This window comes from Thamnophis elegans, chromosome 4 (genome assembly GCF_009769535.1).
Source record: "Thamnophis elegans isolate rThaEle1 chromosome 4, rThaEle1.pri, whole genome shotgun sequence".
NCBI lineage: Eukaryota > Metazoa > Chordata > Lepidosauria > Squamata > Colubridae > Thamnophis > Thamnophis elegans.
Window position 1 is genome coordinate 4,423,378 of NC_045544.1, and position 27,692 is coordinate 4,451,069.

Sequence of the window (27,692 nt, forward strand, 5' to 3'; positions counted from 1 at the left end):
CCAGAGTTCCTCAGCCAGTCTCCAACCTTGGCCACTTTAAGACCTGCGGACTTCAACTCCCAGAGTTCCTCAGCCAGTCTCCAACCTTGGCCACTTTAAGACCTGCGGACTTCAACTCCCAGAGTTCCTCAGCCAGTCTCCAACCTTAGCACTTTAAGACCTGTGGACTTCAACTCCCAGAGTTCCTCAGCCAGTCTCCAACCTTAGCACTTTAAGACCTGCGGACTTCAACTCCCAGAGTTCCTCAGCCAGTCTCCAACCTTAGCACTTTAAGACCTGTGGACTTCAACTCCCAGAGTTCCTCAGCCAGTCTCCAACCTTGGCCACTTTAAGACCTGCGGACTTCAACTCCCAGAGTTCCTCAGCCAGTCTCCAACCTTGGCCACTTTAAGACCTGCGGACTCCAACTCCCAGAGTTCCTCAGCCAGTCTCCAACCTTGGCCACTTTAAGACCTGTGGACTTCAACTCCCAGAGTTCCTCAGCCAGTCTCCAACCTTGGCCACTTTAAGACTTGTGGACTCCAACTCCCAGAGTTCCTCAGCCAGTCTCCAACCTTAGCACTTTAAGACCTGTGGACTTCAACTCCCAGAGTTCCTCAGCCAGCAAAGCTGGCTGAGGAACTCTGGGAGTTGGAGTCCACAGGTCTTAAAGTGGCCAAGGTTGGAGACCACTGACGTCAGAAACTAAGCCAAAGGAGGAGAAAAGCGGAGCCGTCCACTCTGGGGAAAGGAAAACACCGCCTCCCGCTGGGCGGCAGGGGGCGCCCGCGAGACTCCCTCCCCGGGGATGGAAGGGAAGGAGGGTTTTTTTTTAAAGCGGGAGGGGCTGCCTTGCCCTGCGCTCGTCCCGGAGCTCAAGGTAGGCGGAGGGGAGGGGGATGCAGTCCTGAAGCCCCTCTGGGTGGAGGGGGGGGGGAAAATGCACCCTCGGGGTTCAGCCCAGGGAGGCGGCGGGGGCGGCAGCCGCTGCTGATCGCTTCCTTCCTTGCTGCATTAACGCCCAGCCTAGACTGACATTGCGGGGGGGGGGGGGAGAGACTGGGGGGTCCCCGCTTGCTCGGCGCTTTCTTTCCCGTGCAAAAATGAAGCATGGGTTTTGTAGTCTTGGCTTGCTTGGAAGCCAGGCGGGGGCTGGGAGTCAATTGCACGCGTTTAGCCAAGATTGCACGCCCGGAGTTTCTGCGTGGGAAGTAGGCGGCTATATAAATGTTTCTATGCATGTGTGTCTGTGATACATACGTATGCAATGTGTCTGCACATGCATGCCTAAGCACGGACTCAAAACGTTGAAGCCGCCAGTGGGGGGCGCTCTCTAAATTGGTTTTTAATGTGTATGTATATATGTACACAAGGCGCGCCTAGGCACCTACATAAAAACACAGGCATAAAACATTTTATGTGTTGGGTGGCTGTAAATTCTGTTTTATATGCATCTTTTGTGGGTGCGCACACACAACCCTTGTTAACTTTACATCTGCTTAACTCTTTATTATTTGGCCATGCATTGCATTGTGTACAATTGATCTTCCTGGTTCCTGTTGAGTTGGTTGGTAGATCATTGCTGATCTCCTGAAGCCACATTCCTGATCTTTGGGGATGTCATCAATAAGTAGCAATAGCAATAGCAGTTGGACTTATATACCGCTTCATAGGGCTTTCAGCCCTCTCTAAGCGTTTTACAGAGTCAGCATATCGCCCCCAACAATCCGATAGATAGATAGATAGATAGATAGATAGATAGATAGATAGATAGATAGATGATAGATAGATAGATAGATAGATAGATAGATAGATAGATGATAGATAGATAGATAGCAATAGCAGTTAGACATATACCGCTTCATAGGGCTTTCAGCCCTCTCTAAGCGGTTTACAGAGTCAGCATATCGCCCCCACAGTCTGGGTCCTCATTTCACCCACCTCGGAAGGATGGAAGGCTGAGTCAACCTTGAGCCGGTGAGATTTGAACAGCCGAACTGCAGATTGCAGTCAGCTGAAGTAGCCTGCAGTGCTGCATTTAACCACTGCGCCACCTCGGCTCTAGATCATTGCTGATCTCCTGAAGCCACATTCCTGATCTTTGGGGATGTCATCAATAAGTAGCAATAGCAATAGCAGTTGGACTTATATACCGCTTCATAGGGCTTTCAGCCCTCTCTAAGCGGTTTACAGAGTCAGCATATCGCCCCCAACAATCCGATAGATAGATAGATAGATAGATAGATAGATAGATGATAGATAGATAGATAGATAGATAGATGATAGATAGATAGATAGCAATAGCAGTTAGACATATACCGCTTCATAGGGCTTTCAGCCCTCTCTAAGCGGTTTATAGAGTCAGCATATCGCCCCCAACAATCTGGGTCCTCATTTCACCCACCTCGGAAGGATGGAAGGCTGAGTCAACCTTGAGCCGGTGAGAATTGAACAGCCGAACTGCAGAACTGCAGTCAGCTGAAGTAGCCTGCAGTGCTGCATTTAACCACTGCGCCACCTCGGCTCTAGATCATTGCTGATCTCCTGAAGCCACATTCCTGATCTTTGGGGATGTCATCAGTAAGTCTTGCCTGCGTATAACGGGCTTGGAGGCTCCATAGCAGTGGTGGGTTTCAAAAATTGTTCGAACCTACTCTGTGGGTGTGGCCTCCTTTGTGGGAGTGGCTTGCCGCCCATGTGACCGGATGGGAGTGGCTTGCCGCCCAGGTGACCGGATATGAAGATGCCGACGACACTTGTCAGAACCACCTTAAATGACCTCACACACAGCACTGGCATGCATAAAAATAGGATGTAAACTTGTTTTTTAAAAGGCATCTTTGGTTTGCGTTAAAACAACTTCAACACACGCAATGTTCTGATTGCACCACAAACGCAGTAGTCATCCTTACCTTTCACAGAGGCCCTGAGTTTTATAAATATGAGCATGATAGTGTAGAATAATCATATCCAAGGACCAGGGGTGGGTTTCAAAAAATGTTTGGAACCTCTTCTGTAGGTGTGGCCTGCTTTACGGGTCCACTGGTGGAACCTCTTCTAACCGGTTCGGTAGATTTGACGAACCGGTTCTACCGAATAAGTGCAAACTGGTAGGAACCCACCTCTGCTCCATAGAAACAATCCAACTTCATTTCTAAGGAAAGGATCCAGCCCTCTTGAAAGAGGCCACCAAGTTTACACCAAGGATACTCCCCAAAGACAAAACCATACAATAGAGGAAGCGATCAGTACAAGTGTACATCAGACTCATAGAGTTGCCTGAAATATGAGCCTGTCTAGTTTGTGTCCAGTACAGAAATGGCAAATATTCGGAAAGTAGGATATTTGGGCCTAACTTAGTAAGTCAAGATTCAACCATGGCTTATTAATAATTGACTGAGTCTGTACAGCCCAAATGATGAGTATCCATCAGCAGCACGGAAGCTATTCGGATTAGCCCTGCAGTAAACGCTGTGGGGAATAAAATAGGGCAGCCCAAACCTCATTTAACCTCCCTGGTTTATTGCAGTGTCACCTGTTCACTATACCTTAACAGGGAACAACCTGTCACCTTTCAATGTTGGCATTGAAAGTTAGTGTTCCTGGGACCTCCAAAAGGAGCTTGCCAATCCCACCTCTGAAGAGCACTCATTGATTTTGCCATAGGTAGCGAAGGACGGAGGAATGCACTATGAAGAGCCGAGGTGGCGCAGTGGTTAGGGTTCAGTACTGCAGGCCACTTCAGCGGACTGTTACCTGCAGTTCAGCGGTTCTAATCTCACCGGCTCAAGGTCGACTCAGCCTTCCATCCTTCCGAGGTGGGTGAAATGAGGACCCAGACTGTGGGGGCGATATGCTGACTCTGTAAACCGCTTAGAGAGGGCTGAAAGCCCTATGAAGCGGTATACAAGTCTAACTGCTATTGCTATTGCTACTATGGCCACTCCCATTATGTAACAGCGGAAACTTGCGAAAGTTTGTAAAAGACTACCCAGCACCCCTTATATTCCAAGGCTTGGAATGAGACACGCAAAAATCAAAGTGAAAAGGAAGTCAGTGAACAGATGCCAAAGGGAAGAGGTTTACTTAGCTTGAAGAAGGGATGCCATGTGTATTTAAATATCGATACCCTTATATCATTCCTTAATTGTAGTGTACTACAATTACACGTGCGTTTAACTTTATTCATAAAAGTTATATGTTGCCCATTCGACTACCGAAGTGACTCGGGCATCTTACAAAATGATATGGAGAAATCCAAGGGATCCGGTTTTATAGGTATTGCCTTGGTCCAAGAGAAGAAATAGGCCATAAGAAAGAACCTAGGGAATTAGACCTATTGGGAAGAAGATCAGCTTGATCCCAATACTGGATTCAATCCTTGTGCTGTCCCAACAGTACATAGCTAATATAGGAATTGAGAGCTGTCTCCTTTAAGAAACTACCTCATGGGAAATGTAACTACCTTATGGGAAATGTAGTCCCGTAACATATGACCACATCTGTGCCCCCTGATTGGGCAGTGGGGTACCCTGCCCGGGAAAAGTGATTTATTAGGGGTGATTCTGTGAATAGCCTTGGTGTACCTGAAGCAGCTTTGCACCAGCAGCATGGGTTAGAGGAATTTATGTCTTTTTACACCACGTGATGGGACAGATCATGGAAAGTCAGAAGAATCTTAACACTGAACTGTACGTTTTGCTATGAAGGATGCCTGATAATAAACGTGATCTGAAAGATATTCCTAAGCGTGGAGTTAACTGGCTGCCCGAGCAGAACCTCATTGCCCAGGGCAGAACAATCCTGCTAACACCAGCTTTGTGACATGATCGCATGGAATTTGGAATAAGTCCTAAGGAACTAAGGGAACAAAGAAGTTTATGGAATTCTTGGGGCATCAAATAATAATTTTGCCTGCACCCAGGCTGAATGCACTCCCAAGCGCAGCAGGAATTTGCAGTGCCCTTTGCATATAAAGCAGGCATATCCAATTCATGCGGCCTCACAAGACAGTAAAGGAAGTTTGTTATATTTTATATGCGGCCCAAGACAATTCCTCTTCACTCAGTGGGATCCAGGCAAGCACTTGGATGTTTCTGGTATAAATGAGCTTTGCACGTTTCGCCACAGCACGTGAGCTGGCATTAAGCCAGGAAAGGATTGCCCCATCTTCCATTGCAAAATTGGGCACAGGGTAAGGCTATCTATTTACAGTCCTCTAATCCTTACACAAACCGGCGACTTAATTAATACCTCCCACAACTCCGATCGGTTTTTTCTCAGAAGATCTGGTTTCATTTTTACTGCTGGATGATTGTTGGGGCATTCCTAAAAAATCTTTCTCTGGTTTCCCTCCTGTTGAGTTGAATTCCTCGTAACTACATCGCCACAATTCACATTGTTTTTGGTTGGTGACAGTGTGAATTCCCATCACCTCTTTTTTCCTGCTATTTAAAAAATAAATAATAATCCAGCTAGCCTTGGGAAACACTAAATGTATTCGTGCTGACCTTTCTGAGATCGCCGTGGTTAATTACAAGTTGCTGCTTTCTGTGACACAATCATCCTCTCCTCCCTCCTTCCCTCTTAAATATTGTTTTAGCATGTCCATTTGGCCATTCTGTTTTTGTTTTTCAGGCTGTTCACCATGAGTGTGGATTGGATTGGCTTTGGTTACGGGCTGGTCGTGGCTCTTGGCGGGATCGTAGGATATATTCGCAAAGGTAACCGCGGACCTGTATGATGGAGAAAATGATGTCATTGTTTTCTGCTGGTTTTTTTTTCCTGCATTTTCTCAAATAGTTTCGTTAAGTCAGTGTTTTTCAACCTTGGCAACTTGAAGATGTCTGGACTTCAACTCCCAGAATTCCCCAGCCAGCGAATGCTGGCTGGGGAATTCTGGGAGTTGAAGTCCAGACATCTTCAAGTTGCCAAGGTTGAAAAACACTGCGTTAAGTTACGCTTTGCTTTTGCAATATGTTAAGCTTAGAAGAGGAATATGTGTAAAAAGATTAAAATACCAAGATAGATCAAACTGAATCGATATACCACTAAACCTCTTGGCCTAGTGGCTAATATAACTGCTTGATATGTAATGCAGCCCAGGTTCGAATCCTAGTAAGGGTATGGCTAGCTGATGAGAGCTAAATAGCTTGAAATAGATCTATACTAGTCTCCCTTTATTTATTTATCAGCACAAATGCAACACAAATGTAACAAAGGCAGCAGTAAAAAACATTGAGTTTCTGTTGTGATGGTCTCTTGTGACGAGCCGATAGGCAGAGAAAGGAAGCAGTATGCTTCCTCCATGTTTGGGCATACCAGGGGTTGTGGCATGGTGCATCACTAAACCTCTTGTGTCTATTTGATGCTTTGTAACCTTCATCACAGAGCAACAATTTTTGAATCAATGTATCTCAAATGGGCTTATTTACAGAATGCGCCAAAAATTGGGAACCCATGCGTTCCCACGGGGGTTGAAAGTTGCCAAAGTTGTGGCTGCTTCAATGGCACCATGCCGTCCGACTACATTTCCCAGCAACCTGTAGGCTGTGTGACACAAGAGAACGGGTGCCCTCACTCTCTTCCCGCCCCCCCCCCCACCGACCCCTGCTCCCAATTGGCTGGTAGCAAGGCCCGACAGGTGAGCAGCCATTGGCTACTTTGGTACCAATTGAAAGTAGAAATCTCTTAATGGTGGGTGACCAGTAAGGGGAGAACAAGGGAGTAATTTGGAAGCTTGCTGGCAAAGTAGGTTTGCTTGTGGCATATTGGCAGTTGATGAGTGAGCCATTCCCCCCCTCCCCCCAAAAAAGAAAGGGACGAGGCCTTTGGGGAATAAAACTTTGACTTTAACTTTTAATAAATTTATATGGTTCCACCACAAAACCGCGGTAGACTAAAGCGCGCTCGACGAAAGCGCGTACCTGACGTTATCACAGCGCGACGAAAACATCACGCTGTGAGCGGTAAAGTTAAAATTAACACGAAAACCTTACCCTAACCCCCCCAAACCTAACCCTTAACCTAACCCTTAACCTAACCCTAAACCTAACCCTAAACCTAACGCTAAACCTAACGCTAAACCTAATGCTAACCCTTAACCTAACCCTAACCCTAACCCTAACGCTTAACGTAACCCTAAACCTAACCCTAACCCTAATCCTTCACCTAACCCTAACCCTAAACCTAACCCTTACCTTTACGTGAATCGGCTTGCTTTAAAAGCGCTTTTTAAAGCGCCCTTTTTTCTCCGCGGTCGTATTTGTCACGCTGCTGATGACGTCAGGTACGCGCTTTAATCGGGCGCGCTTTAGTGGACCGTGGTTTTGTCGTGCCACGAATTTATATGCCACCCAATCCCGTAGGACTCTGGGCGGCTTACAGAAACAGGTTAAAATAAGGAGTTAAAAATAAAAAGAAACAATTGAAAAGAAACAATTTAAAAAACAACGCACCATACACTCAATCTGGGTGGGGCTGGACCTCATTCCTGAAGTCAACAGCCCCAGGCCTGCCGGAATAGCCAGGTTTTAGTGGCTTTTCGGAAGGCCGAGAGAGTGGGGAGGGTCCGGAATCGGAGCAGCTACAGAGAAGGCCCTTCTCCGAGGAGCCGCCAGCCGGCATTGTCCGGTCGACGGCACCCGGAGTAGGCCCAGCCTGTGAGTTCTTATCCTACATTGTTTCAGAGATCTTTTTCTGGAATGTTAAAAGGCCAGGTGAGGAGAGGTAGATTCCTTTTTCTCTTTTTGTCTCTGCAAAACAGAAAAAAATGTATTTAACATTGATTTCTAAAACTTTCCCCTTTCCAAAACATACAATTCATCATAGTTTAACATATTCTTAGTGCAACCGCGTTATTTTTTCCCATTGAAAAGTAATAGTATCTAATTCCTTCCTCTCACTGACAGAGTGGCTCTAGCAGCAGAATTGGAATAAATTTGGAAAGAATCAGAAATCACACAGTGGGAGAAACGTGGCATGCAATATTAGATTACAGAAATGCCATGTACGTGTTAGATTGGCTGCATGAAACACATATGCTCTACCTCTGCTAAACACTTAATTCCCACAGCACTGTCTTATATCTAAAGATATTTTCCCCATGTAGTAGAGCTCTATTACTGGTATCTTATGATTATATTACTTGATTGTTTGTGCGTACAGTGAGACAAATTCCTTGTGTGTCCAATTACACTTGGCACTAAAGAATACTCCATTCTATTCTTTTGTAAACCTACAAATATCCTGCTTGAATTCCCATGGAGCAGATATCAATAGTAGAGCCTTGGAACAGAATGGGGGCTGTCCCCACAGCCTTCTGATCAGATACTGTTCTGAAGAACCTTCACAAATAAATTACTAGTTCATGATTTCCTAACTGCATTTGCCCAATGCTCTCCGGGATCATTCCTCTCCTGTAGTGGAATAGTTACAGTGATGGGATTCAGCCGGTTCGCACCTATTCGGGAGAACCGCTTCGTAACTTTCTAAGCAGTTCGGAGAACCGGTTCTTGGAAGAAATCTTATTTTATTTTTTTTCCACTTTACAGGGCTAATCCTGTAAGGAAGGCAAGAAGGAAACATTCTGGTGTTGTTTCTAGCCTAATCTTTATTGACCTGTTTACAGAAACTGCCTCTCCAGTTAATCCTTATTACCATTGTAACAGCTAAGGCGAAGCGCCCATCGAAATGAGTTGGCCACAGCCACATTGTCACATGACCACCGAGCTATGCCTACCCAGCTGGTCATTATGGCAGAGAACCGGTTGTTAAATTATTTGAAACCCACCACTGAATAGTTACTATACATAGAGTGGTTGCTATAATTGCAACTTATCTACCCCAGAGTTACTAATGGGTTCAGAACAGGTCCTGAAAATCCCAGGAAACCCGAGTACACCATTTCTGCAGCGTCAGTAATAATTTAGATTAGTCTCTCCTGCTGAACCACCAGTGTGAACACAGGACTATCAAGTCACTCTCTTGTAACAAAAGAATGCAGAAAAGAAAAGGATTGGAATACAAGGGCGCAGAAGCTTCCGAATGAATTTATCCCTTGTTCAGCTTCTGACTGCACACTGGATATATATTTTTTCCCCCAATAAATTGGAGTATTGTTCAAAATAGTGGCAACTGGCAACAACTGACATAGCCAGAGATCTCAAGAGCCTAAGCCTGCCCCCCCCTCTCTCTCCCTGTCCCCCCCCTCCCACCGCCTCTATATATGCCATGTTATTCTTGCTTCCTAGCCATACATGTATAAGAAATGAAACTCTTGTTTCTGTGTAACTTTTTTCAGAAAAAGAGTCTTTGTCAAATGGAGTCATTTGGCATCATTTGTTATCCCTTTTTTTGTTCTTATTATCTGTCTTCAGAAGAACAGGGTCGAAATACGTCAAATAATCAAATACATTTTTCAGCTTCCAGAAATCAAAAGACGCGTCTTTCAAAAACAGAAGTACGTGTTCTTAAAAGAGTACAATGAGATTTTTTATTTATTTATTACAGGAAGTAAAATCTCATTGGTGGCTGGGCTTTTCTTTGGCCTGTTGGCTTGTTATGGAGCATATTGGGTAACCCACGATCCCAAAGATGTAAAGATATCATTGTGTGAGTATCCTACTTTGTGAAAAAAGAGGGCATGAAAGAGTTTTAAATGTACTTTCATTGGATTTGGATTGGATTTGGATTTATTTCATTTATATGCTGCCCTTTTCCCCGAAGGGGACCCAGGGCGGCTCACAATTCAGTCAGGGAGAGGGGTACAGACAGGGGACAAAAAGACAAACATAACAGTACACAATTTAAAAACACACAACAACCATACCATTCGAGAAGGGGGGCAGAAGCTCTTTAGCCCCAGGCCTGTCGGAATAGCCAGGTTTTAAGGGCTTTGCGGAAGGCCTGGAGGGTGGTGAGGGTTCGAATCTCCACGGGGAGTTCGTTCCAGAGGGTCGGAGCAGCCACAGAGAAGGCTCTCCTCCGGGTAGTCGCCAGTCGGCATTGGCCGGCGGATGGAATTCGGAGGAGGCCTAATCTGTGGGATCTAATAGGTCTATTGGAGGTAATTGGCAGCAGGCGGTCTCTCAAGTACCCAGGTCCAATACCATGAAGGGCTTTATAAGTGACGACTAACCCCTTGAAGCGTATCCGGAGACCAATAGGCAGCCAGTGCAGCTCGCGGAGGATAGGTGTTACGTGGGTGAACCGAGGTGCACCCACAATCGCTCGCGCGGCTGCATTCTGGACAAGCTGAAGTCTCCGAATGCTCTTCAAGGGCTGCCCCATGTAGAGGACGTCATTATATACTGGAGTTATCAGAATAATCAGAAACTGAAAACTAGTTGCTATCATATGCACTATTTGTAAACTCATAACATGCAGGTTAAAAGTTTATAGCTGTCTTTAAACAGCATTGGTATTGCATGCAAACCTTGAGGGTTAAGGCCAATCCCTCTGCCTTGTTAACTTCTTGTCTTCTGAATTATAATTTTTTGGACTCTGATTTCCATTTTTAGCTTACGCATTTTAACAGTCTCCTTAATTCTGTTTTCAACTCTGCTTTTAAGTCATGCGTTGATAACCAGAGTCCCTTGATAGGAAGCTATGGAAACTGAGCAAATAAATAAATCATTTTTTTACTTCGTTGTTGCAAACCGCCCAGCTTCACTCACATCTGGTGAGATGGGCAGTGTAAAAATTAAAACGAATGAATAAATTTAGTTTCAAAGGGTAAGATTTGAGATGGAGTGGTTGATTCAGGTTCCTTAAGGATGAAGAAATAATAATTGGCTTAACTTGTGCAAGCCTGCATGTATTGGGACGTTGAGAATTTTTCCATCCCGTGGATGGAGCAAGCTTTGTAAAATGTGGAATTACGTAAACGCTTTATTGTTTTCACCAAGCCTTGTTATTGGCTAGATCAGTGTTTCTCAACCTTGGCAACTTGAAGATGTCCGGACTTCAACTCCCGGAATTCCCCAGCCAGCGAATGCTGGCTGGGGAACTCCGGGAGTTGAAGTCCGGACATCTTCAAGTTGCCAAGGTTGAGAAACACTGCTTTAGGAGCTTTTTGGAATCCATTAAAGTATTATCTGCTACAAATTGAAGTCCGGACATCTTCAAGTTGCCAAGGTTGAGAAACACTGGGCTAGATTATCTGGGATGATGGAATTTATAGATCCACATTTCTGAAGGCTCCCAGGTTGGAAACAAGGTTGGTGCACTTCATGGATTCACATTCGACACTGAGTTGCCATTGAATTGAAGTCCGAATTTGCACATGACTTGGCCAAAACGTGTCTGGACCACACAACAAGATGCTTTAATTTAAACAAAACATATTCTTTGAAAGGTACCCAAGCTTATTTCTTGTTTCATTAGTGAAATTTATAGTTGGGGAAAATAGTTATGGAAAAAGGACTCTGTTGCTGAGATGGAAAGATAAGAACAGTTCAGAACAGGCACAAAGACACCATTTGTATGGACCTCAGTAGAAAGAATTCTAATTATAAGTTGGTGAGGATGTAGAAAAAAAAACTTATTTTTTGTTTTTGTTTTGGAATATTATGGCATTTGAGTGATTTTTTTTCTTTTGTTTTAATAGCTGTCTACTTAATTTGGAATAATTTTAATTTGCTGACATAAATAATTATGAGACTATAGTTAAAGCACAGCATAACATTTGCTAAAATAAACATCCTGTATTTTTGCCTGCAGTCACAGCTTTTATACTGACCACTATAATGGGAGTGAGGTTTAAGAGGACCAAGAAACTCATGCCGGCTGGAATTATAGCAGGCCTCAGGTAAACCGTTTCTGCTTTACGACACCATCCGAAGTTTACTTATCTAGCCCCCAGGGACTACAGTGGGTCATATTGTGATTGCACTTGTATACTAGTACACAACGTGTGATTTTAAATGCTGTAAAAGAGTTCCTGGATGTAAATGGGACTGATTAACATAGAATCGGTTTATGGATGACTGGATACTTGTCATCCGGTTCTAATTATGCTATTTCTGAAATTTACATTCTAGAATATTCTATGATTTTACTGTCACACTAAAATAGGTGTGTGTGTGTGTTATGTGTGTTTAGAGAGAAAGAGAGAAGAGATTAGATTAGATTTAGTTTATTTGTATGCCGCCCTTCTCCGGGAGGGACTCAGGGCGGCGAACAACTCGAAAGGGGGAAAAGGGGATACAAACACAATACACATAATTAAAATACACAAGGGTCATACAGCCATACAAGTCGAGAGGGGAGGGGAACTCATCAACCCCAGGCCTGCCGGCACAGCCAGGTTTTGACAGCTTTCTGGAAGGCCTGGAGAGAGGTGAGGGTCCGAGTCTCCGCGGGGAGTTCATTCCAAAGGGCCGGAGCTGCTACAGAGAAGGCCCTCCCCCGGGTGGTAGCCAGATGGCATTGGCTGGTAGACGGAACCCGGAGGAGGCTGACCCTGTGCGATCTAACGGGTCTTTGGGAGGTAATTGGCAGCAGGCGGTCTCTCAAGTACCCAGGTCCAATACCATGAAGGGCTTTATAAGTTACGACTAGCACTTTGAAGCGTATCCGGAGACCGATCGGTAGCCAGTGCAGCTCACGGAGGATAGGTGTAACGTGGGTGTACCGAGGTGCACCCACAATCGCTCGCGCGGCTGCACTCTGGACGAGTTGTAGTCTCCGAATACTCTTCAAAGGCTGCCCCATGTAGAGCGCATTGCAGAGGAAAGTTTGATTAGTTGATTGCGGAATCCATTCTCCTGATTTCCAAAGGAACTGTTTACGTAAGAACATTATTCTTAAGAGGTGAGGATTTGCTTCCAGCTATTCAAAATCAAAGACTTCAGATGCCGTCACTCCCAGGAAGAGTCCATGCAACCTTAAATTATAGCGGTTGAGGCCCAACATACATGTGAACGGCACCAAATGGGGAAGCCTGTTTTAAGGCATATCTGCAGTACAGGAGTGCAACTTCCAACCGTTTTTGAGGTTGAAATTTCACACAGGTCCCCGTTCCTGTTGGAACTCTCCATTCAGAGCTCCCTCTCCTCCTCTCCGTATACTACTCTGAATATAAAAATTGGAAATTGTTCATGTCTTAACTGATCGCTCATTATTGAGCCGAGGTGGCGGAGTGGGTAGAGTGCAGTACTGCAGGCCACTTCAGTTGACTGCTATCTGCAGTTCGGCGGTTCAAATCTCAGCGGCTCAAGGTTGACTCAGCCTTCCATCCTTCCGAGGTGGGTAAAATGAGGACCCAGACTGTGGGGGCGATATGCTGACTCTGTAAACCGCTTAGAGAGGGCTAAAAGCCCTATGAAGCGGTACATAAGTCTAACTGCTATTGCTATTGCTATTGCTATTTTTTATTATTATTATTATTATTATTATTATTATTATTATTATTATTATTATTAATACAGCCTGGTGATGGTTGTGAGACTTGTCTTCCGGCTCATATGAGAAAAGAGGCACTTCCAGATTTCCACGCAATCAGACAAAGTACTCATTGAATTACGGATATCCCTTCCGAAAGATCAGCCATTTTTGTTGTGATTACGATGACATAAAGGCAGCGTTATTCCTCCTGGACTCAGAAATCCATTCATTCCTTGTGTCGCATTCTTTAATGTTTTAAGTAACATTTTGTTGATTTATGTCTTATTCAGACCAATGACTAACTTGGCCTTCTAATTACTCTTTTAATTTGTGGGACGAAGATTCAATTTACGCTTTATTCTTCCTGGAATGAATAGAAGTCACAGGATTTTTAAAACTCAGGTTTTGTCATATATGGTGGCATCTAATAAAGTTTATACCCAGTCCTCCTAGATGAAGGTAATTTCATAGATCAAGATACGGAATAATACAAATTTATGTATATGGATTACATTGGGTTTTTATCTTTGTAAGCTACCCAGAGTCGCCGAGAGTGAGTTGGGCGGCCATAGAAGTTTCATAAATAAATAAATATTGTCTTTCAGTTCCGTTAAAATATTAATGAATGCTGTATTAATTTCTTATAATGCTAAAAAAAATCTATTCCAAAAGAGGTATGGCTTATGTCTTGAAATGCAAACAAATAACATATTAAAAATAAAAACACTTTAATATTTTGAATACAAACTCTCTTGTAAGTTGTTGACTTTCAGTATTTCTTAAAGTGGTTTGAATGAGGTGATTGACTGAAAAAAATTATAGATTGGGTGGGACAGGTATTTTTCGGAGTATAAGATATACCTTTCCCCCCCCCCCAAAGGGTGGGGGGGCGCATCTTATACCCTGAATACAGCTTTTTTGGCTTTCCGAAACCCCGCGCCCTTCACAAAAATGGCCGTGCATAGCCTTTAGGAAGCTTGTAAAGTGCTCCTGGGGGCTGGGGAGGGCAAAAATGAGCAAAAAATGGGCCGTTTTTTGCTCATCCCCCCCCCAGCCCCTAAGAGCACTCTACAAGCCTCCTAAAGACTATGTGTGCCCCCTTTTTTTGGCAAAAGGGTCATTTTTTGCTCCTTTTTGCCCCCGTCCGGATCACACTCCCTTGTCACCTCCCCACTGCTCTAATGCTCAGGCGCCCTGCTCAGAGTTGGAACCCTGTCCAGGGTCCTCCACCTCCTCCAGAGCCGACTCATAGGGCCCTTCGCTGTCGGAGTCTGGTGGCAGCTCCAACGGCTCCTGCTGGGCCACAACAGGTAGCAGTCTGGGGCTTTGGGTGGTAACCGGAGAGGCATGGAGGGAATGGAGACCTGGAAATGGAGATTTCTGGCATGCCTCATATGTATCGTAATAGTACTGAAACTTATATAGCACTCCATAGTGCTTTACAGCACTATCTGAGCAGTATACAGAGCCAGCAAGTTCCTCCCAACAACCTGGGTCCTCATTTTACAGAACTCAGAAGGATGAAAGATAGAGTCAACCCTTGAGTAAGTCAGGATCGAACTCTTGGCAGTGGGCAGAATCAGCCTGCAATACTGCATTCGAAGCACTGCGCCATCGTGGCTCTTAATGTATGTGGCACACTAAGAGCTGGCCCTATCCTGTCTTCCCACCACTGCTGCCCGAGTCAGATTCTTCTTCACAGCTCCATCCTAGAGGGTCCCAGGCAGGGGTGGGTTTCAACCGGTTCGTGGCGGTCCCTGCGAACCGGTTGGTCAGTGAACGCGGAAGTAAGTAACTTCCGGGAATGGCGAAGGGCCCGCCCGCCCGCGGTCCTTACCCGGTTTTGATAGGTTCTGCGCAGGACGCATACAGCGCCTGCGTGATCCTCCAGGAGCAGCTGGAACATCGCGCAGACGCTAGTACGCATGCGTGCTAGCGGTTGGAACGAGGCGAGAAACCCACCCCTGGTCCCAGGGATCAGGAGGGGGATGGGTTTCCAGTGTACTATATGTGTTTTGCCACTTTCCAACTCTCAGCTGCGGACTGGTGTGTTCACATCAGCAAAAGTTTGCAATTTGAAGATTCATTAGTAGTCAAAGTAGATGTAGACTAGAATGCATTGCTATGATAAAAAAATAGAATGTATTGCTGTAAATTGAAAGGATTAAGGTCTGTATAGAATTACATTTTACGTGATAACAAAAGAGAAATTTATTGAGTTCTTTTTCTTAGCAATAGCAATAGCAGTAGACTTATATACCGCTTCATAGGCCTTTCAGGCCTCTCTAAGCGGTTTACAGAGAGTCAGCATATTGCCCCCAACAATCTGGGTCCTCATTTTACCCACCTCGGAAGGATGGAAGGCTGAGTCAACCCTGAGCCGGTGAGATTTGAACCGCTGACCTGCTGATCTAGCAGTAGCCTGCAGTGCTGCATTTAACCACTGCGCCACCTTGGCTCTTTCTTAAGTTATTACTACATAATAACAACTATAGAGATGGTAGTTAATGACATTCCAAATAAGAAATCACTGCGTTTCTTTTAAGGTATAAACAGCAATAACAATAAAATCATATGAAAAAAAAAGTATTATACGCAATAATTTTAGATACAAGTCCTTCAAAAATATTTTTCATCTAAATTACTGATTTTTTTCACTGTTTCCAAAGGATTGTGATTATAAAACTAAAAGGAATTGCAATTTTACTTAGTTTATCTTTCTAATGATAGAGGCAGTTAAAATCAGCAATATATTGGGCAGTGGGGGGGGGGGGGAGAAACATGTTAGTAGAACTATTTGGAAAACCCCTTTAGAAATTGAATATTTTTTTAATTTGTGCCAGCATGTTGTCATCCATTGGAGGTTTCCTTTGACTTCCAGGCTGCAAGAATTTCTTTATTGTCGGTATATTGCTTATTCTTGTTTTGAAAGCCTAGGAAAGATAGAAAAAATTTCTCTTAAAAAACAATGAAAAATAAGATATGAGTTTACCGCCTGAAAATGCTATCTATTTCTAGATGCAAAATGAAAATGTGAGGCTAGTTCAAAATGTTGAAGTACTAAAAGTTTTAAATGCTAATATTATTAAAAGTACTGCAAGAAAACACGACAACGGGTGAGGTCAGAAATCTTAATTTCAAAGCATTCTTCTGAAAAGTAAATTGGAGATTAGCAGAAAAACGCACACTCCATAGAAGCTTGAGGAACTGGCTGTCATCACAGAACGATTGTGAGATTTCCTTTTCCTTCATCCTTCAAATTTATACAATAAAATTGGTAGGTTATTATTGGCATTCATATAATTCCTCTACAGCAGGGCGTGGCCTGGATGTGTCACACACTGGCCACGCCCGGTTTAGCTACGGGGGGAAAAGTCGTGATATGTCACGTGATGACGCTATGACAATGCAATTTTGACTCTCCTGCTCTACAGAAGCAAGATTCTTCAAATAAAGCTCCGGCCTCACTAATTAAGCGAGTGTATATTGACTAAGAATCATATTTGACAGATAATATGTAAGTTTGTGGTTCTCGATAGTAGCTTTGTAATTTGTCTTAGATGTTCTTGGTGGAAGACTCCCAAATCCTTTCCAGTATTTAGATTGCTAAGAAATCATTGGGAAAAAAACCCTACAAATGTATTTCTTTTTCCCCTCCTCTCTCCCTCCCTCCTCTAGTCTTCCCTCTACATTCCATTTTGCCCATCAAATCACCTGATGGTTGAGCAATTATTGGAAACAGTGCTTAAATATGGAGCAATCCGTACAGGTTCAAACTGCAATCCAGTCTAAGCTGCAATGAAAGAATCTGGCAATGTATCAAAGACCTGTGATGCTTCGTAATGTGTGTGGTTTTTAAACTTTGCCTTCTCGGCTCTTTTTGATCTACACCCAAAAATCGACTTCAAAGGAACATCAACTAGAGATGGTATTGATCAAAAGTGCCACAAGTTTCTTCTGCAGCTAAACCGGGGGAGATCTACCAGTGCGGAGTCTGGTGAATCAGGAAATACGTGCATTTAAGTAAGAAAAAAGAAAGCACACTTAAGTTCTGGGACCTCATGAAATTGAGATTCAAAATCCTGATTGCACTTGGAAGAGGTGGTGGGTTTTTTCCTAAGCATGTGCCATGTATCAGCATAGGCCCTATGATGGTGAACTTATGGCACACATGCCCGAAGTGGCAAGCGGAGCCATGTTGCCTGTTCCGCTTCCAGGTTTCTGGTGCGACAATAAGCTGGCCTTCGCGCGTGCAGGAGTGCCAGAAACCAGAAGAACTAGTCTTCCAGTTTCTGGCGTGTGCATGCGCGCTGGCCAGCTGATCATCGGATGCCCATGTGTGCCAGAAACTAGAATACCAGCTGTCTAGTGCACATGCGCCAGTGGTGGGTTTCAAAAAATTTTAGACCCTCTTCTGTAGGTGTGGCGTGCTTTGTGGGAGTGGCTTGCTGGCCATGTGACCAGGTGGGAGTGGCCAACTTGTAAAATGTGGTGAGACTCAATAAACAACGCTCTTGCTTAGCAACCAAAATGTTGGCTCAGAAACTCTGGCATTTGAAGCACGCAAGTCTTAAAGCTGTCAAGTTACAAGACCCTTGCACCACTAACACTTTAGGGGGAAAAAACCCCAGGGGTGTTCAAAGTTGACAGCTTTAAGACTTGTAGACTTCAACTCGCAGAATTCCTCCTCCAGTTATGTTGGCTCAGGAACTCTGGCACTGAAGTGTTCAAGTCTTAAAGCTGTCAAGTTACAAGACTTGAACCCCTAACCCTTTAGGAAAAAAAACCCCAGGGGTGTTCAAACTTGACAGCTTTAAGACGGGTGGATCTCAACTCCCAGAATTCCTCCTCTCACTTTTCATCTTGATGATGTGTGGACGGGCATGGGGAGGGAGCTGGAACCGGTTCTAAACGGCACGGTAGATTTGTGGAACCTCTTCTATAGAAGAGGTTAGAACTGACATGTGTGTGCCGGAAACCAAAAGTTCATTTCCCAGTGTGGGCATGCCCCCTGTGCCACTCCTCTTCCAGGTCACTTGGTGCCGAAAAGGTTTGCCATCACTGGCATAGGCAGCGATTATAAATCAAAAAGACCATACAGGTAGTCCTCAACTTAGAACACTTCATTTAGTGACCATTCAAAGTTACAACAGTACTGGAAAAAAGAGACTTATGACCATTTTTCACAATTACAACCTTTGGAGCCGTCCCGTGATCATGTGAGCAAAATTCAGATTCTTGGCTAGTGGTTCATACATATGACCACTGCAATGTCCTGGGGTCACGTGATCCCTTTTTGCAACCTTCTAACAAGCAAAGTCAATGGGGGAGCCAGATTCAGTTAACAACCAGGTTACTAACTTATCAACTGCAGTGATTCACTTAACAACTGTGGCAAGGAATGTCACAAAATGAGGCCAAACTCAATTTAAAAATTCTCTCTCAACCACATAAATTTTGGGCTCAAGAGTAGTCAGTTGAGGATTATATCATCCATATAAAGCAAAGGGACAGAAATTCATACTCATTCCCTACATGAGATGCAGATGTCAAAGCAAGTATCCTCCTCCTCCTCCTCCTCCTCCTCCTCCTCCTCCTCCTCGTGGCATTCTGGTAGCTGCAGTGGTTCTTTCCAAATAATCTCCATCAATGCCTGACAATCTAGTCCCGGGATGGCGAACCTATGGCACATGTGCCACGGGTGGCACGCGGAGCCATTTGTCAGGGCACGCGATGCCCTGTCAGCTGAGTTCACCCTATTTTAAAGCCAAAGTCTCTCTCCAGAGGCTTTATAGGAGCCTGGGGAGAGAGAAAAGAGCCTCCCGCCCTCCCCCAGAGGCTTCATGAGCTTCCCTGAAGCCCCTGGAGCGCAGAAAAACGCCCCTATGGGCAAACCGGAAGTTCGGGAACGGACTCCCGGTTTGCTCGGAGGGTCGTTTTGAGTGCTCCGGAGGCTTCAGGGACCTTCAGGAAGCTTCTCTGAAACCTTCGGCGCTTAAAACGACCCTCCAAGCAAACTGGAAGTGACTTCTGGTTTGCTCGGAGGGTTGTTTTGATTTGTCCGGAGGCTTCCCTGAAGCCTCCGGGGAGCCTCCAGTGGGGCAGGGGAGGCTGTTTTTGCCCTCCCCAGGCTCCTATAAAGCCTCTGGAGCCTGGGGATGGCGAAAAAAGCATGCAAAAAATGGGGTCGCGCCTGTAGTACGTGCATGCGCACTGGAGGGGTGTCGCGCATTGCATTATGGGTGCGGCACGCCCGGACACAACCCCTCCTGCACTCCCCCCACTTATAGCACGCGAAAAAGGTTCGCCATCCCTGATCTAGTCTCTGTATTTGCCTTATATACTGCAGTCACATGGCTTGCCAATTCCCACAGTTTTAATAGTGTCCTTACCTGCAGGAGAGGAAATTTAGTGAGAGCATCAGACTTGAATTCTTCAACCATTAAGATAGCTTCCAAGAGATGAACATCTGCCCAACTAAACTGGTTACCAACCAGAAAATTTTGCCCATGATCTTTCAAAACCTGTAACATGAAGAAACCCAAGATAAGATGAAGGCATTTGTCTGCTAAGATTGCAAAAGGCAAATATATTATTTTAGACAGATAAGCTTCCCTGGTGCATTTCTAACAGATGCAATATTTGCAACAGGAGCAAAATAATTGCTTTGGCTGCTGGTGCTATAAAATGGATGGTTCTATACTCTTCTTTTTTTACTTTTCTTGTTTGGAGAGTATTCTGATTGCAAGATATAGATTTAATAAATAAATGCATTCTGCCGCGTCACATATTTACATCTTGGGAAACCTACACTGGGGGGGATATAGATTCTGAGTCAACCTTTCCAAGCTTGTAGGTTTCAGACAGACTTGACTGCAACCCCCATCATCCTCAGCCAGTACAACCACGGGAATTACAAACGCTTTAGTTCAAGGGTGACAAACTCAAGGCCCGCGGGCCGGATCCAGCCCGTGGGACGCTTAGATCTGACCCATGGGGCTGGCCTGGAAATATCAAAGGACCGGTCTGTTTTAAAGCCCCTGCCTCATTATCAACTTACCTTCTCGTAGACTGGAAAATATCTGGTTGCAGCTCTTTCAATAATTAAGTCTTTTTGCTTTTCTTTATTTTCCGCAGGCTGTAAAGGGAGCATCATTATCATTCCCATCAGATCCGTGGTTCCTTCCACATACATGTCAATCCTGAAAGACACAGTCAAAGGGGAGAGAGAAAATATTTTTAAAATTAGGTGCCCCTCAATTGGGCCCCAAGTGAGTGTAGAAACATGTATCCATTAGCTTGACCTGTATAAAAATTATTTAAAATTAGTAAGTTAGACTTTTTTAGCGGGGGAGGCCATTTAAGAAATTTAAACCTGATAGAAGTGTTGCAGCAGATTGAGGTTTGCAATCTACTTACGAAAGACCAGGACTCGAGACCACGAAGGTGCGAGAGAAACAGGTTTATTTGATGCATCGAGTTCAGCGTGCTCACACACCAAAATCTGAACTGCCTGGGCTCTGCCCAGGATGCAACTTTTATGCCGTGTTCCACACTGTGCATTCTCAAGGTGTTTCCATACATGAGACATTTCGAAAAGGAGAAGTTCATTTGGAATGTTAGCTGTTTCACCTCTGTTCTATCTCTCACCCACGCCTGGCTTCCTGTGCCCCTCCATTACAGGGTCTTGCCACACTGTTCAACACTATTTTTAATACTTATGAGGAAGTCAGAAGTCAAAGTTGGAAGCTAAACGTCAAAGTTAGAGAGAAAGTTCACTCAAGCTAAAGATCAAGCTAATATGAATTTATAAGGTCCATTCTATTAAGACCACCTAACCTGGCCAGCCACTGGTGGGTTTACCTGTGCACCCCCTCCTGCATCAGAAGCATTTCTACATCCTTCTTAGTTCACGTGTGCAGCCTGAGGCCTGATTCCACTTTGCATAGCAATAGCAATAGCAGTTAGACTTATATAACGCTTCCTAGGGCTTTCAGCCCTCTCTAAGCGGTTTACAGAGTCAGCATATTGCCCCCACAGTCTGGGTCCTCATTTCACCCACCTCGGAAGGATGGAAGGCTGAGTCAACCTTGAGCTGGTGAGAACGAGCTCCCTGTCGAGATCCGGACTCTTGCTACCCTCTCGGCCTTCCGCAAAGCCACCAAGCTCTGGCTGTTCCAGCAGGCCAGGGGGTCCGAGAAACATCTACCTCCACGGAAATTGTGAATGTTGGCTTGTTTTTAATATGTTGTCTTTGTCTTGTTTTCCCTTTTCCCTTGTTTTTTGTGAGCCGCCCGGAGTCCTCCGGGAGTGGGCGGCATACAAGACAAATAAAATCTAAAATCTAAATCTAAAAATCTTGACTGAGTTTCATTGGAGTAGTTCCTTACACACTAATAGCAATAGCAATAGCAGTTAGACTTATATACCTCTTCATAGGGCTTTCAGCCCTCTCTAAGCAGTTTACAGAGTCAGCATATCGCCCCCAACAACAATCCGGGTCCTCATTTTACCCACCTCGGAAGGATGGAAGGCTGAGTCAACCCTGAGCCGGTGAGATTTGAACCGCTGAACTGCAGATAACAGTCAGCTGAAATGGCCTGCAGTACTGCACCCTAACCACTGCGCCACCTCGGCTCTTACATGCATTAAATCAGAGGTGGGTTCCTACCAGTTCGCACCTATTCGGTAGAACCGGTTCGTCAAATCTACCAAACCGGTTAGAAGAGGTTCCACCAGTGGACCCAGAAAGCAGGCCACACCTACAGAAGAGGTTCCAAAAATTTTTGAAACCCACCACTGGCAAGGATCTTGTAACTTGACAGCTTTAAGACTTGCATGATTCAATGCCAGAGTTTCTGAATAGCTACCTGGACTGACCTAAGTACTAATTCATAATTTCATATCCGGTCACATGGGCAGCAAGCCACTCCCATCCGGTCACATGGGTGGCAAGCCACTCCCACAAAGGAGGCCACACCCACAGAGTAGGTTCCAACAATTTTTGAAACCCACCACTGATTAAATGCATTAAAGATTAGTCAGTTCAGTCAGTTAAAGACAGTCGGTTCCTTTCCATAGATTGTCATTTATTAATGCATATTAAAGGTGTGTTAATAATTGGCAATCTATGAAAGGGAACTGACTGTTTTGGCCAAAAAAGGGATTTAAAAACATCTTCCACAGCTGCTATCCTATAAAACATATTTTTCTAAGATCACTGTGCATGAGGAGAACTCCCTGTTGGTAGAACAGTGCTGGCCTTCAAATGAAACACTTCAAGCAACATGGCCGATATTGAAAGAAGCTGAACCGAGGTGGCGCAGTGGTTAAATGCAGCACTGCAGGCTACTTCAGCTGACTGCAGTTCTGCAGTTCGGCTGTTCAAATCTCACCGGCTCAGGGTTGACTCAGACTTCCACCCTTCCGAGGTGGGTAAAATGAGGACCCGGATTGTTGTTGGGGGCGATATGCTGACTCTGTAAACCGCTTAGAGAGGGCTGAAAGCCCTATGAAGCGGTATATAAGTCTAACTGCTATTGCTATTGCTATTGAAAATTTAACTCATTAATCGCAGGAAGACCATAAATTCCTCATTCCTGCTTCAGAGGAATGCTTTCAAAAAAAATAAAGTCTTGCTACATACACTTTACAATGTTGCCATTCAAATCATTGTTTTCCTACTCATTTCCACATTGCTAAAAAGCTACTTGCCCTAATCATTTGAAGCCCAAATGAAAGATTTTACCAGGCAGGGAAAATAATAATACCGTATTACTGGATCTGTATTGCAAAAACTGGAGTGACCAGCAGATGGGAGAAAAGAGCTACAAAAAGATTCATCTCTTTGTCACCATCTAGTGGTTGTTTGCAATACTGCAGTCTATACTGTATTCTTGAATGCTAATATAAAGCTACACCTCAAAATACATCGGTATTGCATGTTACATTTCCGTTACAAGTTTGTAATAAATTCTAGATTTTAATCAAGATAGTCATAACCCCGTACAGTGCTCTTTCTTTCAAATCCTTTCCATAGAGATTGTATTTTGCTGCAATATAGCAGAGAATGGCTCGTGTTTGCACCAGCTTCATCCCATCTATTTCCACCATGGGCACTTGCTGGAAAAGCAGGCATCCATCTGGTGAAAGATAAACAAGAAAAAAAAATTCAGAAAATAGAAATTCAATTTAAATGAAACTAAAAAATGTTAATTGAATATTTCAAATTGATTCGACTGGCCTATTTAATATGCTTTACTATTTTTTAAAAAAACCATGTGCAAGGATTACAGACTCAGGCTAGATAGAGCAACATCCACATATAACCAGGATATTTAATTAATATGTATTAATTTCTGGGCTTCAACTCCCAGCAATTTTAGGAACAATTTTGCTGGTTGCGGAAATCAAATGAAGCTCATCATAGGAAGGGTTCTTTTCCGAGCGCCAAGTCATTCACATTGTGGGGACAATTCTACTCATGATCCAAATGTACAGATAAGATACATGGAGCTAAGTAGTATAAGGAATAATTAAAAAAAATCCCTGTTTAGGATTGGCTCCAAAAACAAGCTATCAACAGCCCAAGCTCCCAATACATCTTTGCAATTGAGATGATGCCATTCAATTCACCTCAAACTCTTGGCCTGATCTCATGATAAAGTGGATAATAGATTTTATTTAAAATTTGCATCCAACTCACCACTGCGCAACTTCTCCAGATCTTTATTCGTTTCCAAAAATTGTTCTTCAAACTGCAATGCAGAAATAAAATGAAATGCTTTCTCCTTGTTTTAGAAGATCGTTTTGGAGAAAAAAACAGTAGCTCACGCTTGGCTTTTTTTTTTGGGGGGGGGGGGGGAGAAACAAGTTGTGTTTAAAAAAAAACCCCACTCCAATATAACAGAGGTTTCCTATTCACGAGTAAAGGCTGGTTCAGGTTTTTATGAAGAAGTAATAGCAATAGCAATAGCAATAGCAATAGCAGTTAGACTTATATACCGCTTCATAGGACTTTCAGCCCTCTCTAAGCGGTTTACAGAGTCAACATATTGCCCCCACAGTCTGGGTCCTCATTTCACCCACCTCGGAAGGATGGAAGGCTGAGTCAACCTTGAGCCGGTGAGATTAGAACCGCTGAACTGCAGATAACAGTCAGCTGAAGTGGCCTGCAGTGCTGCACCCTAACCACTGCGCCACCTCGGCTCTTCAAGTAATAGGTGCCTTTGCAAAATGGCAGTGGAAAGAACCTGTTGCATTTGCAAAGAGGCTGTCACAACTACAGCACCAGTTTAAAAGGTCCCAAATCAAGGGTGAAATTCAGCAGGTTCTGACAGGTTCTGGAGAACCAGTAATGGAAATTTTGAGTAGTTTAGAGAACCGGCAAATACCACTTCTGGCTGGCCCCTGAGTGGGGAGGGAATGGAAATTTTGCCCTGCCAAGCCCACCACGCCATGCCCACAGAACCGGTAGTAAGCAAATTTGAATTTCACCACTGTCCCCAAATCCTTCAAGGTGGCCTGTAATTTCAGCCTCGCAGTTTTCATGCCCTTGTTCTGGAATATTTCCTTCAATTTCCTCACCTAGCACACGTACGTTCCTAGTGCCCTTTGATCCAAATTCTAATCAAATTCAACTCTGCCTGAGCTTGTTACAATCAACCAAGGTCAGCTTTACAAAAAGGCTTTACAAGCATATCGCCTAAAAAGGAAATCAGCTCCGCATTTTTAATTGCATTGTAAAACATGGCTTTGATCTGGAACTCTAATCCCGCTTCCCGATTCTGATTTCATTGTCCAAACAGGTATATCAACCCTCCCCAAACTTGCATTGATTATCATCTCTCTCTCTTTTTTGTTTTTTTGCACCCCAGATGCTTTAAATTCACCAATCCAGAGACTCTCTCTAAGATTTTGAAAAATCCGTTTCACAAGAGAAAAGGAAGGGGAGCCCAAGGCAGAAAATATCTTATGAATGCTTTGATTCTTGCACCTGTGGATGTGTCAACCCATCCATTTGATGAAGAATCTGTTGCAAGGGTGAATCATTGGTTAGTCTCTGATGCTGGTATTAGAAGATCCTTTTGAGATGCCAGCCAAAGCACTGGCTGAATTCTGTGCCGTATGCCTGCAAAAAGCATGATAAAACAGACCTCAACCCCGGCTGCCGCGAACAGCCAGCGGATAGATTCCATTTTCCCTCTTCCCCGAGTGTAGTGCAGTTTAGGTTTCCCTGCCATCTTTTTGGAAATTCTTCAGACTCTCAAACTCAGTTCAGTAGGAAGATGGGCTTTGTGGATGTCCTAAAAGAGAAGTGGAAGAGGAGCCATTATGAATCCAGAAGTCACTGCTTTTGCCACAAAAGTCATGAAATACAGTCCACATAGCATACCCCCCCCCCGAGATCCGGACCCTCCCCACTCTCTCGGCCTTCCGAAAGTCTATTAAGACCTGGCTGTTCCAGCAGGCCCGGGGCTGCTGATCCTTGATTGATCTCCAGCCCCACTAAGATTGAGTGCACGTTGTGTTTTTAATTTACTTTGTCTTGTATTTTAAATCCTTTTAATATTTTTTAAATTGTTTTTATGTAAGCTGCCCGGAGTCCCTCGGGATTGGGCGGCATACAAATCCATTAAAACCTAAACCTACCCTGAGCTGAACTTCTGGACTGATCTTCTTCAAGAAGACCAGGCTGTCACTTAATGGTTAGGTTCAGAGGTGGTATTCTACCGATTTGGACCGGATCGCCTGAACCGGTAGCGGAAATCGTGGGTGGCTTTGCCTACCCGCACCCAGCTCTATGACATCCCACTTAGGCCCTTTTTTTGCCAAAAGCACATGCACAAGCACGAACAGGTAGGGAAGTTACGTGTATACCACCCCTGGTTGGATTCCCACCTTAAACAGAATTCAACAGATCTAATTTTCCTCAACGCCACCACCAGCAGTTGGAAAACCTGGCATTCTTAAATTTCTACTTTCCAGCCCTTCTTCAACAATGGAAAAGCCTTGCTAAAAACCCTGCAACCCATTTGAGAAGTTGACTTTAGAAACTCTAAAACTACGCTTTGAAGTATCAACATCTAGCTTGAAAGTTAAGAAACCTACAACAGAACAGAATAACCAAGTTGGAAGGGACCTTGTAGGTCATCTAGTTGAACACACACCCCCACCCAAGTAGGAGACCCTACACCATCAAGAGCCGAGGTGGCGCAGTGGTTAAATGCAGCACTGCAGGCTACTTCAGCTGACTGCAGTTCAGCAGTTCAGCTGTTCAAATCCCACTAGGCTCAAGGTTGACTCAGCCTTCCATCCTTCCGAGGTGGGTAAAATGAGGACCCGGATTGTTGTTGGGGGCGATATGCTGAGTCTGTAAACCGCTTAGAGAGGGCTGAAAGCCCTATGAAGCGGTATATAAGTCTAACTATTGTTAAGTCTAACTATTGCATTTCTGACAGATGGAAGTCCAGTCTCTTCTTGAAAGCTTTCAGGGATGAAGCTCCCACAATTTCTGAAGGCAACTTCTGTTCCATTGTTGATTGTTCTCATTGTCAGAAAATTTCTCCTTATTTCTAGGTTGAATCTCTCCTTGATCAGTTTCCATCGATTATTCCTTGTCTGGCCTTCAGGTGCTTTGGAAAAAAGGTTGAACCTCCCCCCCTTCTCTTTGTGACAGCCCCTCAAATATTGGACCACTGCTATCAGGTCTCCCCTGATCTAATTAAGGCTCCATTGTGGCTCAATTTTAAACCAGCATATCTCTTCTCTTTCAAAGCAATTTGTTTCAGCTTAGATACATCTCCCCCAAATCTACCAACTCCAGACAGCTTCAAGTTACCTATACAATCCCAGAAGTATCTAATATAATACTATATGCAGGGTGTGAATGTATCTGTAATCTGAAATCTAGCATAAACGTCCATGTGGATTACACTGCTTATCGTAGCAGGCACTGTAACTGCCAGAAGAAGCAATTAAAAGCACTCACCCGGTGTAACTTCTCTGCTGGGTAATTATTGTTGTGAGAAATGACTCCCGAATCAGCAAAGAGCCTGAAATTCTGCCTGCTTTTGTACAATAGCACCTTTGGGGAGGAGGGAATTGGACAGGGGGATATAACCCAGTTTAAAAAAAAAAACGCTTAGTCATACCATATCTGCTTTCAAGGATGAAGGGGTTCGGATTAATTTGTGAGCTAAATTTTGCAACAATTTAAAAAAAAAAAAAAAAAACCTTGACAGAGCAAATGATTAACTTGGGTTTAGAACTGGTGAAGGGAGGTCACTTATCAGGGTCATTGACAAACCTTGACAGAGCAAATGATT

General features: G+C 44.2%; 2 protein-coding genes and 1 long non-coding RNA gene across 4 annotated transcripts; 2 read left to right on the forward strand and 1 right to left on the reverse strand.

The window, feature by feature from the left end:
- Positions 1-753: 753 nt before the first annotated feature.
- On the forward strand, positions 754-14,006 carry TMEM14A (transmembrane protein 14A). 2 transcript variants are annotated; one of them, XM_032215044.1, is made up of 5 exons: positions 754-859; positions 5,617-5,702; positions 9,490-9,591; positions 11,701-11,788; positions 13,410-14,006. In XM_032215044.1, exons 2-5 carry the CDS (start codon positions 5,627-5,629, stop codon positions 13,447-13,449), a joined length of 306 nt encoding a protein of 101 aa, XP_032070935.1. In that variant the 5' UTR covers positions 754-859; positions 5,617-5,626; the 3' UTR covers positions 13,450-14,006. The 2 variants fall into 2 exon arrangements, with proteins under 2 accessions (XP_032070935.1, XP_032070936.1); XM_032215045.1 differs by lacking the exon at positions 754-859 and adding an exon at positions 5,278-5,386.
- Positions 14,007-16,031: 2,025 nt separating this feature from the next.
- LOC116507099 (glutathione S-transferase-like) lies at positions 16,032-27,466 on the reverse strand. Its single transcript, XM_032215041.1, has 7 exons — positions 27,356-27,466; positions 25,521-25,670; positions 24,071-24,122; positions 23,375-23,507; positions 20,426-20,567; positions 19,758-19,889; positions 16,032-16,298 (listed from the first exon to the last, which is right to left on the reverse strand). Exons 2-7 carry the CDS (start codon positions 25,605-25,607, stop codon positions 16,176-16,178), a joined length of 669 nt encoding a protein of 222 aa, XP_032070932.1. The 5' UTR covers positions 25,608-25,670; positions 27,356-27,466; the 3' UTR covers positions 16,032-16,175.
- LOC116507105 lies at positions 22,392-24,681 on the forward strand. The gene is made up of 2 exons (XR_004255153.1): positions 22,392-22,682; positions 24,588-24,681. It is a non-coding gene; the product is annotated as an uncharacterized LOC116507105 (long non-coding RNA).
- Positions 27,467-27,692: the final 226 nt, after the last annotated feature.

Coding starts and splice junctions, on each gene's coding strand:
- TMEM14A (XM_032215044.1), top strand. CDS start 5,627: ATGAGTGTGGATTGGATTGGCTTTGGTTACGGGCTGGTCGTGGCTCTT. Junction 5,703..9,489: donor CGTAGGATATATTCGCAAAG/GTAACCGCGGAC, acceptor TATTTATTACAG/GAAGTAAAATCTCATTGGTG. Junction 11,789..13,409: donor GGAATTATAGCAGGCCTCAG/GTAAACCGTTTC, acceptor TTATTAATACAG/CCTGGTGATGGTTGTGAGAC.
- LOC116507099 (XM_032215041.1), bottom strand. CDS start 25,607: ATGGCAGGGAAACCTAAACTGCACTACACTCGGGGAAGAGGGAAAATG. Junction 24,123..25,520: donor TCGCGGCAGCCGGGGTTGAG/GTCTGTTTTATC, acceptor TCTGCATTGCAG/TTTGAAGAACAATTTTTGGA. Junction 20,568..23,374: donor GATTTGAAAGAAAGAGCACT/GTACGGGGTTAT, acceptor TGTGTCTTTCAG/GATTGACATGTATGTGGAAG.